Genomic DNA, 18,890 nt, shown 5'->3' with positions numbered 1-18,890 from the left:
TTTCCTGTTCTTAAGCAGCAGCTGAATAGTATGTGGTGTATGGCCCAGGGCCAGAAAAAAATAAGCAAGTTTTCCAGTTGCCATTAGCGTTGGCAATTTTCCATATGCATACGACAAGTTCTCGATGACACATTCTCAATTCTCAGTATTTCTCATCCACACGTCTGTCAGCACCCATTGTAAGTCGCATGCAAAACACTGCGGCAAATGGGGCAGCGCTTTAATTGAGTCGCAAAACCAAACCTGTCTCCGGCCAGGAGCCCGCGTCCACATCCACGTCCACGTCCACGTCCCAATCTCCCCCTTTTGAAGTGGGCTTTCCTATTAGAATGCATGCGTTTTGGTGGCGTGGCAAGTAATTCTCATTATTTCTCATTAAAATTCATTAACATGTTATGTCTGTCGTTTAATATTCACCTGTTCATCTGCTCAGCGGTTCAACTGGAGTGCCTGCCTCTCCCCCTTCTCCCCCTTCTCCGCTTCCACTTATTATTTGGCTCGACGTTTCAATTAAGTCTAATGGTAAAATGTTGTTAAGCAATTAAATTGCTTTTGTTTTCACCGCTGTTTCCCTTGCGAGGGCGCAGACACAATATCCCCGCCCATGTAATAAAAAGTCTACTCAAATCAAATTACCGCGGGCATTAAAATCAGTAAAAAGTGCTGCACTATGGCGCTGCCGACAACGGCTATTAAAATAAAGCCGACTATTTTAACAACTCATCTTGGAAATAATGAAATGAACTTTTATCTGTTGCGATTACAATTTTAATTATTTAATTTTACCAGTATACCATTGAAAATACAGATTTTTTTATCAGTTTAAAAAAGCATGAATTATGTGATTCCAGAAATCCAATTGTAATTTAACATATTACATTTTGATTACAGATTCAAATGTTAGTGTTGTACAAGTCTGCATTCATTATGCATTCTTTTTATCGATAGATCGATCGGTACATTTTTGTATCGAGCAAGTGCAATGTAAAATACCAACTGCATAATTTTGTGGTATTTTAACAGTTCATGTTATTTGGTCACTACGCAATAAAGCTACCATGTGTTTTTTCTTGATCGGTACTTGTTATATGTATATTATAAATTAGATGTTTGTGCTTTGTGTGCTTAAATAACTCTGTTCAACTAGCCGTAGACCTGAAATGTGATCTTGTGTGACATACTCCACTTTGAAAAATGCTTTGGGATTATATATAAAGCCGATTTTGTGTATTAAGCTTCAAGCGGATCTACATGCCACAATACCTACAAGGTAAGGATTATTAAATTGTACTTACATGGTGAGAGAGGCCATTGATGTGGTTGCCGTCAGCGGCTGATTCTCTTCGCCTTGCTCCTGCTCCTCTGTCTGCCTCTGCAGCTGGCTTTGTGTGTGGATGCGGGTGCTGTTGCTGAGAACGTGGTCCAGTGAGCGGGCTAGTGGGCGGCAGTTGTTGGGCGTTGTTCGTGTATCTGCCGCTGCCACTGGAGTTGGTGGGCAATGGTGAGGCTGGCGGAGTGGGTTGCGGTTGTGGAATTGAGGGGCCCGTTCTGTTGCGTAAACGGGCCAAAGCACTCCGTAAACCCTCCGTATTGTCTTTGTCGGGCCCCTTTCCAAATGAAATGCATCCGCAGAGCACTTTGAGCCGCGCACCTTGCAAAGCTGCGGCGCTCAACTGCAGTTGCGGACAAGCTGAACTTATTATTCTCTGGCTCTTAAAAGTTTCTATCTAATATCAGATATCAATCAATCAGCTTTGGTTTGCCGCGGAACGTAACTAAAACTTTTTCAATTTCAAAGAATATTAGTTAATTACTTTTAACACTATATACACACACACACACACACACGCACACGCACAACGCAAAGTTGATGTGATACCACAAAGTTTTGCATCAATCAACACACACACACAACATCACAGATGTTATACGCAGTGTATATGTAAAATTCTAGTATAAGCAACAGGGCTAGAAGCTGTCTCGGCCCTAAGTGTGGGTGTGTGTGTGAGAGATTTAATGAGGACTGTCTTTAAGTTAAATTCAAGTTTAAAGTAATGCAATGCCAAGGGATTTCCATTTGAAGTAGCAGTCAGATCGAACTGTAATAAGAAAAAACAAGTTTAATTAGAATTAATTATCGCAAAGAAATATGTAATAAGATACGGGTCAGTTGTGCCCCCGGCTAATTTTGTAGTTCATAAGCTTTAGTTGCTTACAAAGTTGATGGTATTGAAATGCACACCAAAAATCATGGCCTCTAACAAACCATTATACGATTTCAACAATTGCGTAGAAAGTCACATAAAACAATGACTAAAGTTCCAATTAAATTTGCGGCTGCCCCAAAAATGCAGGCCAAAACAAAGTTCGTTTTTATAACAGGCAGACAGGAGACGAATCGAGAATATTTCACTATTTAGATACCCTGCCCACATTTTAGAGGTATAATCTTGGGCCTGGATATTACACACATATATGTATATGTACTGAAAATCACAAATGAATTTCCCAGAGTATGGGGATAAGGGAAGCCGTTGCATGGATGAAACTAGAACTAGGGTATATTATAGTTGGACATTCCCATTAAGAGCAGCCTGACTGAAATTTATGTACGGCGCAAGGCACAGGGCGCAGGGCAGGGGCAGGGGCGGGGGGCACGCAACAAAACATAACTTCCAGCCAGCAATTAACAACACGCCTGGCAGACGCCCTTTGTTTTGAGTTTTCTACTCGTGACTCTTACACCCCCTTCCCCCCTCCCCCCTGGCAGCTGGCGTTGCTATTTTTGTTGAGACCCAAGGATTTGTGCAATGTGACAAACTGCCTTTGTAGATCCACGCCAAACGTGACATTCCCCGCACGTCGAAAGGGAAATACCCTTAAAAAAAAAAAAAGAATTATATGTGCATATTTGTGAAATCCAAAAACTAAATAATCAAATTTGTATGCGTTCAAAGTCAGCTGGGAATAGGCGTCGTCAGTATCCTCTTCTAAATATCTAAGGGTATGCAATATGTAAAGTGACAGCTGTTGCCTTCTATACAGCCGCAGGCAAACGCAAACAAGCTTGACAAATGTCTCATATGCATACAAGGCTCACCTGCCGCACCTCCCCCACCCCCATGACCCCAAACACACACACACACTCACACACAACTGTCGCACACACACACACACATTTCTTTTGGTTTTACGACACTTTTTGTATGCCTGTGGCAAAGCAGGCAATAAAAACAGTTGCATGCCTTGTTTGTCTGCCAGAAGGATGCTCTTATTACCGGCTCTTTTAACTGAACACCTGAACATATACCCATCCGGACGGTGGCAGCAATTACAAACTTGAATAAGTTAGTGAATTATATTATCAATATAAAAATTTCGGCTTATGGCCAACTGTTTGATAATGATTTATTGCTGGCTTATGGCATATCAAGCGTTTCATTTGGGACAGTCAGTTTAGCCTGATTATTTGGCGCCGACATGAGCCAAACTGAAGACGGGCAGGTTACCGCAAATTTGTTTGACCAGGCCATCAAATGCGGCCAGGAGCAGAGGCGTATTTTGGTCAACAAAAAGCGAAAGTAAAGGCAAAGTTAAATGAAATCATTTTGCGGGTATTTTCTGAAGTCTTCCTTTTTATTTTTTTTTTTTTTTTGCAAATTCATCATGGCTTTTGTGTGTTGTTGTGTATGTGTGTGTGTGTCTGCTCGCGGGTGTTGGGGGTGTGTCTGCACGTTTCAAAAGCAATTTACTCGCATTGTTGTCGCCGCTTGCTACGCAGCAATTATTTTCTCATATTACGTATACGCAGTGCGTGCCCTATTCGCTGTTTACAGATTTACGAGTATCCCTGCCCCATTATACGACAATTTTCTATTACAATTTTTATATTTTCTCCATTGTTGTGCCATCTTCAGAGTGACTTTTTGTTTTTAAGCCCCAGAAGCCAAATTGTGGCCCACAATTTCCGTCAGAATCAAGTGCTTGGCCAGCTATATTAACATTATTCTAAGAAAAAAAAACCTACGCATTTACTCACGCACGCTGTTGCTGCAACAAACTGCGTGTCAAATTAACTTAGGGCAAAGTCTGAAGCCAGACTCCCAATGGATATGGTTCCATAATTGTAACGCCCCAATGGCCATCCTCTAAGGTCGCCCACAGGCAGCCGGCTCCTGCTTCCTTTTCTCATGATTATGCATAATTTTGTATTTCTATTAGGACGCACAGCGGCGGCCAGCCGTGAAAATTTGCAAGCAATTTATGGTATTACAATTGTTTAAGATTCTTAACTTTTTACAAGTTTCAAAAAATGAAAGTTTGTTTTTCCAATTGAATTAAGTTCACGTGTCAAATCAATCTAACGGAAAAAATATGAACAGAGAGCAGTCCACGCATAAATCGGTACCGTTTTGACAAAGTTAGTAAAGCGGGAAAATTTAAATAAAGTTTCTTAGCAAATCTCCGTAACTAGGCAAGGAAACCAACAAATATCTCAAAATTTCATTTTTCTGGAAAATGTGAAAAAAAGAAGGAAATTATTCTATTATTAGCCATTTAAATGAAATTGTTTTGTATTGAATTGAAATATGTTCATTTTTTTTCCGAGTTGCAGATTAAAGGTAAAATTGATTTTGCACGTTTGCTCGCATTTAATAATAATCATAATCACGCATACGCAGCGTTGGCCTTGGCACACACCTGAACACACACACACACATGACCGCAGGCAGGCAAATTTCCTGTTGTGAGTTATAACAACAATAATAATAATCATCGGTTTGTCATCATCAGGAGAACAAATTAACAGCAGCCATCCTTCGAAAATTTCGTATTCATTTCACAGATTGTTTGGGACATCGATTATTATTATGATTCGGATTATTTTTATTTACACAATGAAGGTGATTGATGTTCGCCTCATTAGGTCTCCCATTTGTTAAGAAACAAATGTGTTCGCCCGGCAGAACTCTGCCCAAGAATTTTAAAGCCTGATTGCAAATTCTTTTGCTTTTACCTTTATACTATGTAAGTAGCACCAAAGCTCATAAATCAAATATACAGTTGTGACAGCATGAAAAGTAAAAGAATTTAACTTATTTTTTTCCTTTACACGTGCGACTATGCGGAAAAGTTCGTAAGCTATTGAACAGGTTGTTATGAAAGTCGATTGGACTTTAAAGCAAACTCGTCTATTTTCAAGTGAATTCAATTACAGCTATAAAAGCCATTTCATTGAATTCGATTGGATAAACTAAACCAGAATTAGGAAGCATTTCCGAAAGCCAATCACTAATTAGTCATTCGCGTTAGTCGCAAAAGCGCCAATATAAATTTACAGTTTTAGGCTTTCAATTAGAGCTAAATTGGAAATGCATTATGCTGTGTTATACCTGTCAACTCAGCTGCAGCGGGTGTGTTAGTTAAATGAACTAAATAACATTCCTATATCATTGCCCATAACCAATTCGATGTACAGGGTATATTTCTGGCGTAGTAGTTTAGGCATCTAAATTATTGAATGCTGTGACACACTTTTAATGTAATCGAATCAAATTTAGTGGGTCGGGCACTCCCCGAGCTGCATATGCTACAACTGGCAAGCCCATAAAATTAATGGGCGTGGCAGCCCACACTGCGTGTATTGTAAGCCAACCACCCGGGCGCATTTCGTGCAAAATTGAGTTTGCACAATAATTCAATTTGGCAAGCACATAAATTTTAGATATGGCGTTAAAAGGATTTCAATACAATTTCAGATAGACGACGTCCCATCACCCACCACACACACACACAAACATAAACACTCACACACACACACACACATTAGTATTAGAAGCTCGCACGCAGTTTGAGCTCCATGGGAAATGGGCTGCGAGTTGGAGCACAGATTTTGGCAGGCATAAAGTTCAATTGGTGTCAGCCTACGAGTTTCCAAGCGGTCCTTCGAATCGTTGGCCCAAATATGAACTTTATGACAAAAGCCACACACACACACACACACACTAGCGAAAGCCTAAAAGCCTGTTTCCCTGATGGGATTCCAGGCTGGCCTCTAATAGACACTTAATTAGGTGAATACTACGCAGTTGGCTCTCTGAATAGATCCCATGGCTTTAAGCAGAACTCTGTGGCTAAAGTTTAACTATAATTTTACGTGTGCTATATGGATATGACATGCATTTGTACCTTAGACGCTCACGCATGGCCTTGCGCCAAGTTTCAAGGCTTCTGTCCAAGTAGTCCACAATGACAGCTGGTCCTAGTCAGCACTTGTAATTCATGGTGTTGTTGTTGGTCTATTCCGGTTCAATGAATAGGTCATATCAATATCTGAATTCGCAAAGTCATTCAGACTGCAAATGACAACTGAAATGCGATACAAAAAGAAGTTTTTCTCTGCCATATAAGAAAGGGGCGGGCCACCCACACGCCCACCCACACAATCCCATACCGACACGTTGCATAAATACTTGTGGGCTTTTTCTATTGTGCATGACTTGCCCTAGCTTCTTAGTTTTCTACATAGACGCAAAAACAGTAGCCAAACAATTCCAATAAGCTACTATACGAAGTGGGATTGGGTATGTAGTGTGGATGGAGGGGCAAATACCGACGACGCACAAATTGAATGTGCCTGTCAATCAAAAGTGGTTGTTGGCCTTTCATGGCTTAGATAAAAACGTTTTTACCTTGCGGCTTAGGCTGAGTTTTTATGCTAGGACTCAATGCTATGCCCGGGCAAAGGCACACCCCTGACGACTCAATTCCTAACGACTCACGATCCGAACCATCGGCTCCATTGGAGGTCAGTTTGTCAGTTAAGCTGCGCCATTTAGCAACATTGATGCGCAGTTTATGGCAGCCATACGACCCGCTTGATTCGCTCCTTTGATGTGCATACAGCAAACGTAAGCAACGATACATACTTAAACGATGCACATGGTGCAATATTATAGCTGCAGTTGAGCAACCCTGGGCCCATTACCATAAGCCGAGATGCAGTTTTCCAAGAACAACTTGAGTCCGCAGATCCAGACACTTTGAAATGAGCTCCCTTGAGAACGATAAATGTAATGAAGTCGCTGCAAGAGCAAAGTTCACGACTTGGCCAAGAATAGTATTTCCCTTATACTGCGGGCCAACTGATGCGTTTGCATTGCCAACCCGAAATTGTCCAAGTCGTTGCCCTCTCGTGGCTCTTGCCGCCAGCAGTCCGAAGTGCAATGGTCTGGCAGCAGAATCCCTTACGCCTTGCCCCATGTTCTGCCCTTCTGCCTTTGTGGCTGTGTTGCCTGCTGAGCTGCCGCAGGCAATGCGATGGCTCTGACTCTGCGGTTCGATGTCCAGCTATGCAATATTTTTGTGCGTAATTTATGTATAAATAAATTTATTATTTAATTGTGGCTAACGTGGTCTGAATTGCCTTTACATACATTCCTATTTATATATATATTTTACCCGAAAATGTACTTGCGATAGGTTTATTGGCTAATGTTCACACACATAAAAAACAAAGTTTATTATTTGTTAAGAAAAAGAAAATCATGATGAAAGCATGCAATACTTGTGCTTACTTGATTTCATGAGAATCGCATAGAAGTGCTATATGATAGGCTATTTTTGGTATAACAGCTCTTACTTTTCTAGGGTTATTCTTATGTCTTTAATCCTGCACAAAGTTTCTACCGAGCCATTTGGTTTTAAGAGCAGATATTTTTATCGATATTCAGGATTGCAAACTGAATGTAAAATGTAAAAATACGAAAGAGAACATGAATCTTTCCCAGCTAATTACATTTTAAAGTAAATCCGGTGGATTAAACATTAAAAGGCGTTGCCTCCTTGCGTCGTTTCCAGATTACCTGCCGAGCTTCCATTTGTGGACTGGTAATTAATTAAACGCCCCAGCAGAGTGGAAGCACAAGACAATGGCAAAGGAAAACCAAGTAAAATGGTGGGAAAGCGGAAAATAAATGCATCATTGCGTCTGTATTTTTTGGTTCTCAGCTGAAAAAATGGCATTTCATTTAAGGAGAAGCGATTGCAATAACGATCCCTCTGTGCATTACAATTATAAAAAAAAAAAAATGGACGCAGTGCAATCAACTGTTGCCCTTTTGCACATTGCAAAAGTTTTAATTAAAATGCTTTAAATCGGCTATTTCAAATACAGGGCAGGGAAGCACAGCAATTGCAGCGTCTCTTGGCAAGCTGTGTTTACTTGCAATCAGGTTAATCCTGTTGACTAGATTGGGCCCAAACTCATAGCAATTACGGCGGTAAGTGATGCATAGCCGAAGCTCCTAATTTATGCTGTCGTTGCTAGGCAAGGTGGGGAATAGCAACTGGCACCTGAAAGGCGTCAAGTAGCTGCTCATAAATCAGTGGAAAATCTGCGTATGCTTCACATGACTTCATTAAAACGCAGAAACACCCTTCGACACCCTCTGACACACTACACATGAACGCTTCAGCGGTTCTGTGTCACAGTGCGTATGCGTGTTGCCTGCTTTTGCACAACAATGGCTGACACTCAAAATCGACAGCTGCGTTCGACTTTCGAGTACACCCACATGATGTCTGCTGACGCATTTAATGCCCTATAACCGACTCGCGGCTAAATATCGAATAACTCCTGCGTAAAATTTTATTTTTCTTGGAATTACTTACATAGAAAAAAGCTCATATGGATTGGAATTGGAATTGACACGCTTGTCATGACTTTTTTTTCTTTTTTGTGTATCCTTTTTTAGAAAATATGTGTTCCCCTTATCTAGCTCAATATTCAGAGTTAATCAGGTTGCCTGAAAACTTTGAACGCAGCTAATGAATGCCAAAGTAAACAAACGACACAGTAATTAATTGTAGAGAGTTCTTGTTTAACTTGTCAGCACAAAATAAACATTTAAATTTCCACAATCCACACATATTCAAATGCTCGTCAAAGCATTCAAAGAAAATGGACAAAATTTCTATGTTGACTTTTTTTTTGGCTTTAAATTAAACATTTTTTATTACTTTGTTTTATGTTCCTTGGCGAAATCTCTTTCAAGTATATTTCACCTTTTTGTTTTTCAGTATCTCTTCGCCTTCGTGTCTCGTTTCGTCCGAATATGTGTCATTGTCCGGCACACAAAACTCTAATGTGGGAGTGCGGCTTTGTACGTGTATTTGTATTTCCGTGCTTTTGTTGATTACTGGACGGAGGCCGCACTTTCATGCCGTACTCAAGACTTAGTGTGACGCACATATGGGTAAGTATGCCATACATAACATATGGTTATGGAGCACGTTTAATACCATCATATTGTGAGGATAATGCGCTTGGTCAACGACCTGCTTCATGCCGGCTTCAATTGGCAAACAGCGGGCCCATAGTAATGGAATGCTATCAATGATATCATCACAGAATGCGCAGCATGTGAATGGTATATAACAATAAATGTGCGCGCTATGCAATGGTTAAGGAGCAGTTGGACATATGACGCCCACAAATGAAACCTGATTAAATACGCTTACGCGTAATCGTAAAAAATATCGTCAATTGAGAGCTATCGAGCAAAGGAATTCAATTTCAGGCATTCATAACTATTGTTGCACTTCTACTGAATTGCTACTCGAGTTGCTAACATTGTCGCATGACACTAAATTCTAGTTACTGGCACATAAAGGCATTTAAGTACGTATTTAGAAAAGTGAGGATACATCAAATTTATGTTGCTAGCTACTCACAAACAGACGATTAGGTTACTACGTCTAATTTTCTGTAAGTAAGCCACAGGCAAAAAAAAAGGAAACACCGACGGAAATACTCGATGAAACAAGAACCAAAAAAAAAATCCAAAATATAACAACAAAGCTAATGTGGGTGGAGGAGGAGGGGCAAGCAGCATTTAGCAAAGACAACAACCGAGACTCACATGTTACACTGCAGATATAGAAGAAGCATGTCAAGTTGTCATTGAGTTTCATTTGATTTGTTATCTTTTATTTTTTAAGGGGCTGCTCTGGCAACGATCTCACTGCACAATTGCGGATTACTGAAATTTACATTTCGTTCATAAAATTATATAATTTCTTTGAGCTAAGCAGAAACATTTGGCGGCCCATGCCTTGGCAATAAACACAAACTAGCACAAGAACACACACCCAGAGAAATACACACGCGCTCGTATCTGCCTTACTTTTTGTATATGGAATTTGCGTTTCAGTAGCACATTTTGTATACGTTGCGTTGCCAGAACTTGCTGAGCTGCCCAGACGAGACGACCAAAAGCTACGACAGTTCAACTACGACTAACTGAACTGAATATCAAATGATACTGCCGAGCCAGGCGATTCCTAAGTGTGTGTATATGTACATGTGTGTGTGTGTGTGTGTATGTGTGCAGGCAACGAGCGATGGCAAAGCGTGCGACACACAGCAGGCAGCGGAAAAACAGCGCGAATTTGAGTGGAAAGCCCAGCAGGATAGAAAAGTACAAGCAAAGCAGCTGACACACATTTTGGGCTTTGTTTTGGTTGTGCCCAGGCGTCGCAGGGGATAACGCAGCATACGCCGTGAGGTGGAGGACGCTGCGGCGGCTGCTTGCCGGCGTTTTTCGCTCTCTCACACAAAAGAAAGATAGAGAGAGAGAGAGAGAGAGTGAGAAAGAGAGAGACAGCGCCTGCGCTTAGAGACCGAGTGTGTTCAGGCTTCAAACAGCGGTCTGTATAAATAAAAAATATTTTAATAAAAAGTCTCGATTGAACAATCAGAGCTCTTCAAGATGACCCGTCAACAATATTACGAGAGTTAGGCAAAGGTTTTGGCGCATTGGTCATCGCAGCTATTCATATATTCATTCACTCGGGCATTCATTTTATCGATTTCATTTTGACCAATATTCGGATGAACGTTTTGTTTACGAATTTGTGTGGCGCAAGGCATGAATGAATGAATATATGAAGTATACACACACATACCAACATAAATCTAGAGTAAAATAGTACAGCTACAACTAAACAACTGTCCGTGTGTGTGTGTGTGGGTGTGCATGTGCGTGTGCGTGTGTATGCATGTGTGCATGCTGTCTCCTTTTCACTCAGGTTGAATGACACTAGCAAGTGGATTGACACCCGCCCGCCCGTAGCTTGCACGTTGCTGGTTTGCCGCTTTATGTCCTCAATTCCAAGCGGGACGCCATCAGCGAGTGTGTGTGTGTGTGAGTGCGTCCTAGGCCTCTGTCAAGTGTGTGTACACTGACAGCATCAGTTCGTATTTGCACGGGGAGTTAGAAGGGCGTGACACAGTTCCGTGGATTGCAAGCGAATTTGTGCAATTTCTAAGGGAAAACAACATCGTGCGGGCGTATACGTAATATTTTAAATGGTAAGTGATCTTAGCACTGCTCGAATGATGGTGATAATATTTAGTAGACAAAAGTAAAACATTTAATTTTCATTTTTTTAAACTAAAACTTGTGCTACTTTTTTATTTTCAGCCTATTTCCTATGCGGTTATGTTCTGACTCTAACATTGAAAATTACCTTTATACCTATCGACACAATTTACACATCTGCCATGACAACAACCAGCTCGGCGCCCCATTACTGGAGCTTGACTATCTAAGGGCAGAAAAGACCATAGGATCTACCTGACAGGATTCTCTAAACAATTAATATTTCTTGCATTAATATTGTACACCTTAGCCTAAATGGCAGTAAGTTAGAATTTTTTAATAGTGGCATTCTATTTGTAGTCATAACTCCGCCAAATCCTTAGGGTTGACCAGTTTTGACAATTTTTCTCTGAAATCAAAAAACGTTGATGCCATTTGTTCTATGGACCTCCGCGTGTTCTCCCGAGATCGCGCTTCATTTGGCGGAGATATGGCTATTTAAAAAAAACAGACAAGCAAAACCGATGGTTCTTAGATGACCCATTTATCCTTGGTTTTACCCTACCAAAGATAACGTCCTGTTGAACCTAAATGACCCAAATGGTCAAAAAATATGAATGCTTTTTCTTTCAGCCATCCCTCAGCAACAGCCCCATCCCCTCGACGGTACCTAGTGGACCCACATATCCTTGGTAATACCATATCATTGATATAGTCCTAGTGAACCTAGAGGACCGAATCCCTGCAAAATGCGCAAGAAACGGTTCAAATGCTTTTTTTTTCAGTACCCCATCCCCTTTTTTTACAGCTTGAGTTGGCTGCCGCTGCTAAAAGCGATAGTTAAAGTATGCCATTACAATTTGCGAAAAAGAATATTTTTGCAGCTTGTGGGTATGCAATGCAATTTTTCATTCAAATAATTTTAGTGCATCTGCCTACCGGGCGTTTCTGATCGCCTGGTACTTCTGCCGAAATTTCGTTAAAATTTATGCACCCAGCTGCTCCTCCGCACGCCCCGTTTGGGTATGCAATGAAATTTTTATCATAAAAATTTTTGTGCAGTTACCTGCTGGTCATTTCTGTTCGCCTGGTATTTTTGCCAAATTTTCGTTCAAGCCGGACGCCCCCATTTAGCAGGGGCTGTTAACAGTGGTATGTTAACTAACAGCTGCCGCTGCTGGTTAACAGGGGACTGCTAATTAACAGCTGCTATTAACAGCGAACTGTTAAATAAAAATTTTTTGTGCATCTACCTGCTGGGCATTTCTGTTCGCCTGGTATTTCAGCTGAATTTTGATTTAAAAATGTGAGCCAACGGCTGGGCCCAGTGCAATGGCATTTTGCAGCCGTTAATTTTTAAATCTTAATTTAATTGTGGATAAAGCTTCTAAGCGAATTTTGTGGGGATTTGGAACTATAGGTTTTCCAGGACTATATCTTTGGTATGGTAAAACCAAGGATATATCGGTCATCTAGAAACCATAGAGGGAGAAGGGTACGGCTGAAAAAAAACGCATGAGGGTTCATATTTGTGGATCATTTCCGGGTAATTTTTGCCCGAATTTCGAGATTTAGGTTCACCAGGACTATATCAATGGTATGGTAAAACCAAGAATATATATAGGCATCTAGGAACCATAGAGTGGGGAGGGGACGGCTGAAAGAAAACAGCATACATACATAATTTTGGATCCTTGCCGAGCGAATTTCGCACGGATTTGGAACTGTAGGTTCACCAGGACTCTATCAATGGTATGTTAAAACCAAGGATATTATGGGTCATCTAGGAACCGGTATTGATTTTCTGTTCGGAAAGAATCGTGCCCGATTTTAATTCAAAATATAAATTCGCCATAGCTCTGACATTTGTCACGAATAAATTAATATTTCTTAGAAACTTTAAATGACAATTTCTCGAGATCTGAAGAACGGATCAAAATTAGCTTTAAATGTGTAAGCAAAAGATTCTTTGCCACAAAGTATACGGACTTTTTGTGCAGCACAAATGTGCTTGCCTCGAAAATTTGGCATTCTTTTATGCATTAAATGTTTTTTATTTATGAATTGCCCATCAAATTTACGTGCCTCTAATTTCTTGCTCAACGTATTCAAAGCTCATCGACGTCTCATTGAATATTAAACAAATCGTTTTATTTATTTAGGTGTCTGTACATTTGAGAAGTAAACAGAGACAATGTGGACTGTCAGTCGCAAAGTGGATTGCAGAGATATTAGAGTCGAGTTAAAAGATATTAAAAGAAATGCCGCCTTGTCACCTGTGCGAGCAACTAATGGTTGAGTTGACGCTTAAACGGAATCTTTAATATGGAGATGAGGTCAGTCCAAATCGCACTTTGGAACCAGAAACAGCATCAGCAACAGCAGCAGCCGATACGCAATATCGACGTTCGAGTTGACGATTTACAATGTGCAGTGAAGCACAGGATAAAGTTGCCAAGGTACAAATTATAAACAATCAAAACTTTTTCTGCTAATCCCAATGTTCGTGCGGGACGTGCCACAGCATAGGTCATGGAATTGCAGTTGCAAACTTTGTTCCACTTTGACATGCTGCTTTGAAAGAAATATGTGTGTACTAGTTAATGCCTGAAAAAGGGTTGACTTTTAATCTACCAAAGTCCAAAAACAAAACTGTGCTTCAGGCAAACATGTTATACACTCTCGCACAAGTTTTAGATATCTCTGGAGAATGCTTACGTAAAATGTGTGCAAATCAAATGAGGTTTTTAGAAATATGATTAGGTCCAATCTATGCTGGTTCCTAAACTATTTCGATCGAAATTCTTAGGTAACCGCTGTTATGAAGCGATAATATATGTGCGTACAGTGAGTGCTCCGTAAAATGCTCTACATAACATAGAAAAAATAATCTTTGCTCGTAAATAAGCCAACTTATTCGATTCGCAAGCATATGCCATTGCAGGGTCATTTGTTTGACTGCGTTCTAACACATATGCCGCACCGTGTAGCGCAACACAGCTGAATTTGAGGAAGCCAAAGACCATGCAGCAGATAAGATACCAAAATATCGGTATCGACTGCCAAAGCAGTCGAAGTCGAAGCCATTCGCTGGCCGGATCAGTCGCTGTCCAAGTGCTGCGAGTTTCAGATCGTCAGTCAGTCGATCGGCAGAGAGCCTCCGCACAAGTCGAGTTGTTCGTTCTGGTTTGCACAACGCGCTGTTCAGAGAGCGATCGAGCTAGCGAGAGAAATACAGAGGAACAGAGAGAGAGACAGAGAGAGGGAGAGAGCATAGGTTCAAGTGTTTATGTATACATAGAGAACTATTCATTGGGACCGGTTGAAAGTGCACAACAGATCCAATGAGCAGTGATAAAAAAGTGCGGCGTCGTGTTATAACGCCGACAACAGACGCCAGCAACGCGGATCCGCTGCTGAGGCAGCCACAGTTGCACCTGTATGAAGATGAGGTGAGCTGGTACTCAAGGGCAATCAATTAGCGGTCAAGAAGTTTCTTTAAATGGAACAAGTGTCGGATAGGTGTGTGTGTGTGTGTAAATGCGCGTGTGTGTTTGTATAAGTATGTTGTAGATACTCATTGATTAGATTACCTAATTCGGGTCGTGCTTTGTTGAATAATCAACAACAACAACAAAATGTACTGTGTTTCGAATATTAGCCATTTGCAAATTTAACAGGTGTTTGAGTGTGGCAGCTGCAACTGCCGTACGCGTTCCCATTTTCGAGCCCAGACACAGTCAGTTGCTCTTCATGGCCTTATCGAGGCAACAATTTCGGCGGCAACAGCTGCACAGAGCGCAACGTGTTGGACCGTTGATAAGATAAAGTCGTGATGGATTAAATCGAACTATTAGCACATTTTACTCGGCACACAAAGTATCGCCTGTGCTTTAATTAAACACTGATTCACCTAGGCATATCTTGAACAAACATCGAGAACCAACCAAAAAGACCGCAACCACTTGAAATATTATACTAACCCATTCTTGCCGCTCTTTTCACACCCAACAGCAGGCCAACTGCTGCGAACGAGTTTTCGTTAGCGGCGACAAGATCAAATGGTATTGGTCGCCCGCGTTTATTGGCTTCTGGTTGCTCATCTATAGCGCCATATCCATACCCGCCTCGAATCACCTGCCACGACCGCTTAGTATCAAAGATGAGGCCAAATATCCGGAACGCTTCATCGCCGAGCGCGCCGAGTTGAATCTGCAGCGTCTGGTGGCTCTGGGACCACGTGTGGTGGGCAGCCGCGAGAATGAAATGGGATCCATTCAGGTGATCACCTCCACCATGCAGAACGTGCGAGCTGAGCTGGGCGCTGTCCATGAGATCGAAATGGACGTGCAGGTGGCCTCCGGCAGTTACATACACTGGAACGCAGTCAACATGTACCAGAGCATACAGAACTTTGTGGTAAAGATCAGTCCCAAGGGCTCGAACAGCAGCACCTACCTGCTGGTCAATAGCCACTTTGACACGGTGCCGGCGGGTCCTGGCGCTGGCGACGATGGCTCCATGGTGGCCGTCATGATGGAAACGCTGCGTGTGCTGGCCAAATCAAAGTACGCGCTGAAGCATCCGGTTGTCTTTCTGTTCAATGGCGCTGAGGAGAATCCCCTGCAGGCCTCACACGCCTTCATCACGCAGCACAAGTGGGCCAAGAACTGCAAGTGGGTGACAGATATCAGCTCCTGCCCAACATAGTCCTTAACTTATTATTATTGTTTATTTGATTGGCAGAGCGCTGATCAACTTGGATTCCGCTGGAAATGGCGGTCGCGAGATTCTCTTCCAGTCCGGTCCTAATCATCCCTGGCTTATGAAGAGTTATCGCCGCGCCATCAAACATCCCTATGCCTCGACCATCGCCGAGGAGATGTTCCAGCACAACTTCATACCATCCGACACGGACTTCCGCATATTCCGTGATCATGGCGCTGTGCCCGGTCTGGACATGGCTTATCAGTATAATGGTTATGTCTATCACACCCGCTACGATCGCGCAGAGATTTTTCCACGCGGCAGCTTCCAAAACACCGGTGACAATCTCTTGGCTCTCATCCGAGAGATTTCGAGTGCGCCGGAGCTAGAGGACACCTCGGTAAGGAGCAAATGAAGCTCAAGTGATGAGCAGGAGAATGAACTGCAATCTCTTCGTAGAAACACGCCGAGGGACACACCGTTTACTATGATGTCATGGGCTGGTTCTTGGTCTTCTATACCCAAACGGAGGGCATCATTCTCAATGTGGTTGTCTCCATAGGCGCCATTATTGTCTGTGGGCTTGCCATCAAGCTGATGGCCACCAACTCGGGCATCAAGCTGCCGAAGATGCTCAAGCGCACGCTGCACACGTTCATTTTGCTCATCCTAGGCGTGGTAGCGGGCGCTACGCTGCCCCTTATCATAGCCGTGTTCATGGATATAACGCACATGCCGCTCTCCTGGTTCACACACAATTGGCTGATGCTCGGCCTGTACTTCTGTCCGTTCTTCTTTGGCGTGGCCATTGTGCCAGCACTCTATTTCCACTATACCGCGACTGTGAGTATTGATTTGACCAACTCGAACTGTAGCTGGTGGCTTATGCGCTGCTTTCTAGGATCGCTTTCCAATTGGACAACGCGTGCAGCTGCTGATGCATTGCCACTGCCTATTCCTGGCCCTGCTCACCCTGGTGCTGACCATCTGCAGCATTCGCTCCGCATTTGTTCTTATGCTGACCTGCATGTTCTACACGGTGGGCCTGGTCTTTAATCTGGCCACCAATCTGCACAGCCGCAGTAAGTTAAGCTAAGTGGCTGAATGGTCTCCAGAACCAACTAATTCTCGTCCCAATTTTCACTTTGTGCAGATGTTGTCTGGATCATACCGCACATTGTGAGCTATGTGCCTCCGTTTCTGTTTTTTGCCTATTTCTCGCACGGCTTCCTGGTCACCTTCATTCCCATGTTCGGTCGCTTTGGCGACAAAGTTAATCCGGATCTGATTTTGGCTGTCTTCAGCGTTGCAGTGGGCATGCTCACTGGCGGCTTTATCGTACCCGTGCTTCACATGTTCCGTAAATCGAAGACCATCATCTGCGCCCTGCTGGGCGTCACCTTGGTATGCATCATCATTGCTGCTACTCCACTGGGCTTCCCCTACAGGCCAGAGACGAGTGTGCAACGTTTCGCCGTATTGGTAAGTCGCATGGCAGGCATGATTCCCTAGAAGTCAGTCTATAAACTCGGTCTTACAGCACGCTAAGCGCACCTTCCACGATGCCAACAACAATGTTCGCCGCTCCGAAACTGGTTACTTCATCATGCCACAGGACAGACGCACCTATTCCGTAAAAAGTAAGTGTTCCATTAAAAGATTTATTGTCGCATTATCTGAACTGTTTTTCCCCCTGCTTTGCAGATAAGGTAATTAACATGACTCTGGCCAGATCTGTAAAAGAGGAATGTCTCAAGGAAACATTGTGTGGTTTTCCACTTTACAATATGCGCTGGCACAAGACCAGGTAAGGCCAAGAGCCACAACACTCACCAGGAGATCCAACTAATTCGTTTCCATTCTGAAACTCGTAGGGACCGTGGCTTATGGATACCCGCATCGGAGCCTGTGCTGGGCACGCTGCCTGCGGCTAAAGTCGTATCCAAGAAGCAACTGACGCCCACCAAAATCCGCTTTGAAATGGAACTGAGTGGCCCCGATCACATGGGTATCTTTGTACAGCCATTGAATGGCTCCCAAGTTGTTGGCTGGTCGTTCCATCAGGCGCCATTACGCCTGAACTATAAGCCGCCTTATTATATCTACTTCTCCTACGGCGTCAATGGTGATCCGCTGAAGTTCTGGCTGGAGCTTGAGGTGAGTTCGTGCTTGGTTTTACTCTCCAAGCTTCTGATTAACGTTCGTATTTACTCTTTTTAGAAACCCAGCGGAGATTGGAACACTCCTACGCTGGAGTTGGGCCTACATGGTCATTGGATTCACCACCAGGAGTTGCATACAGAAGATTTTAAGAAGTTCCTTAGCAGTTTTCCCAGCTATGTGGACGCAACTCCCTGGCCGGCGTCCTATGACACATGGCTGTACTGAAAATATATGAAATTTATTAGAAATGGCAAATCTAGATAAAGTCTATACATATACTTAATAGTATTAAATATATCATATATATTCTATGTGCCGGAAGCTAAGGAGAAAATAAATATCAATGCAGGTTTCCGTAAACTAAGACCATACATACAAGAGATATGAAGTTTCTTTCGGTTCCATTAGACGGTAGCAAAAAAATTAATTAAATTTCAGTTCTTATTAATCTAATGGCTGAACCCATATTAGATAAGGATTTTCGCTACCTTGGCAACTAGTCATTTGTAAGTTACAGTTTTATATTTTTACTTTAAAAGCCGATCAGGGCTTTTGGGGTCTCGCACTAGCAAAGAGCCTGTTCCGTAATTTATCCATACTTATTTAAATACAATCATAGACAACAAATAAGACAAA

General features: G+C 42.4%; 2 protein-coding genes and 1 long non-coding RNA gene across 5 annotated transcripts in view; 2 read left to right on the top strand and 1 right to left on the bottom strand.

Annotated features, from left to right (window-relative positions):
• Positions 1 to 1,403, bottom strand: part of LOC135431325 (hormone receptor 4) — a 48,028-nt gene extending 46,625 nt beyond the window's left edge. For both annotated transcript variants that reach the window (XM_064686401.1, XM_064686402.1), the window contains exon 1: positions 1,296 to 1,403. The gene's annotated coding sequence lies outside the window, so the exon portion shown is untranslated. The remainder of the gene's footprint in view (positions 1 to 1,295) is intronic.
• LOC135431329 (uncharacterized) lies at positions 1,036 to 11,891 on the top strand. The gene is made up of 4 exons (XR_010436777.1): positions 1,036 to 1,270; positions 9,082 to 9,257; positions 9,413 to 11,374; positions 11,487 to 11,891. It is a non-coding gene; the product is annotated as an uncharacterized LOC135431329 (long non-coding RNA).
• A 1,669-nt stretch (positions 11,892 to 13,560) lies between these two features.
• Positions 13,561 to 18,632, top strand: LOC135431327 (endoplasmic reticulum metallopeptidase 1). Of its 2 annotated transcripts, none has more exons than XM_064686406.1 (10): positions 13,561 to 13,843; positions 15,399 to 16,060; positions 16,131 to 16,491; positions 16,551 to 16,934; positions 16,993 to 17,173; positions 17,245 to 17,573; positions 17,632 to 17,731; positions 17,796 to 17,898; positions 17,966 to 18,248; positions 18,312 to 18,632. In XM_064686406.1, exons 1-10 carry the CDS (start codon positions 13,811 to 13,813, stop codon positions 18,477 to 18,479), a joined length of 2,604 nt encoding a protein of 867 aa, XP_064542476.1. In that variant the 5' UTR covers positions 13,561 to 13,810; the 3' UTR covers positions 18,480 to 18,632. The 2 variants fall into 2 exon arrangements, with proteins under 2 accessions (XP_064542476.1, XP_064542475.1); XM_064686405.1 differs by lacking the exon at positions 13,561 to 13,843 and adding an exon at positions 14,489 to 14,836.
• Positions 18,633 to 18,890: the final 258 nt, after the last annotated feature.

Source organism: Drosophila montana, unplaced genomic scaffold (genome assembly GCF_035044405.1).
Source record: "Drosophila montana isolate Dmon_TW-CO22-7 unplaced genomic scaffold, ASM3504440v1 contig_3200_1, whole genome shotgun sequence".
NCBI lineage: Eukaryota > Metazoa > Arthropoda > Insecta > Diptera > Drosophilidae > Drosophila > Drosophila montana.
The sequence above is the reverse complement of the archived record's forward strand: the minus strand, read 5'-3'. Positions and strand labels throughout refer to the sequence as shown.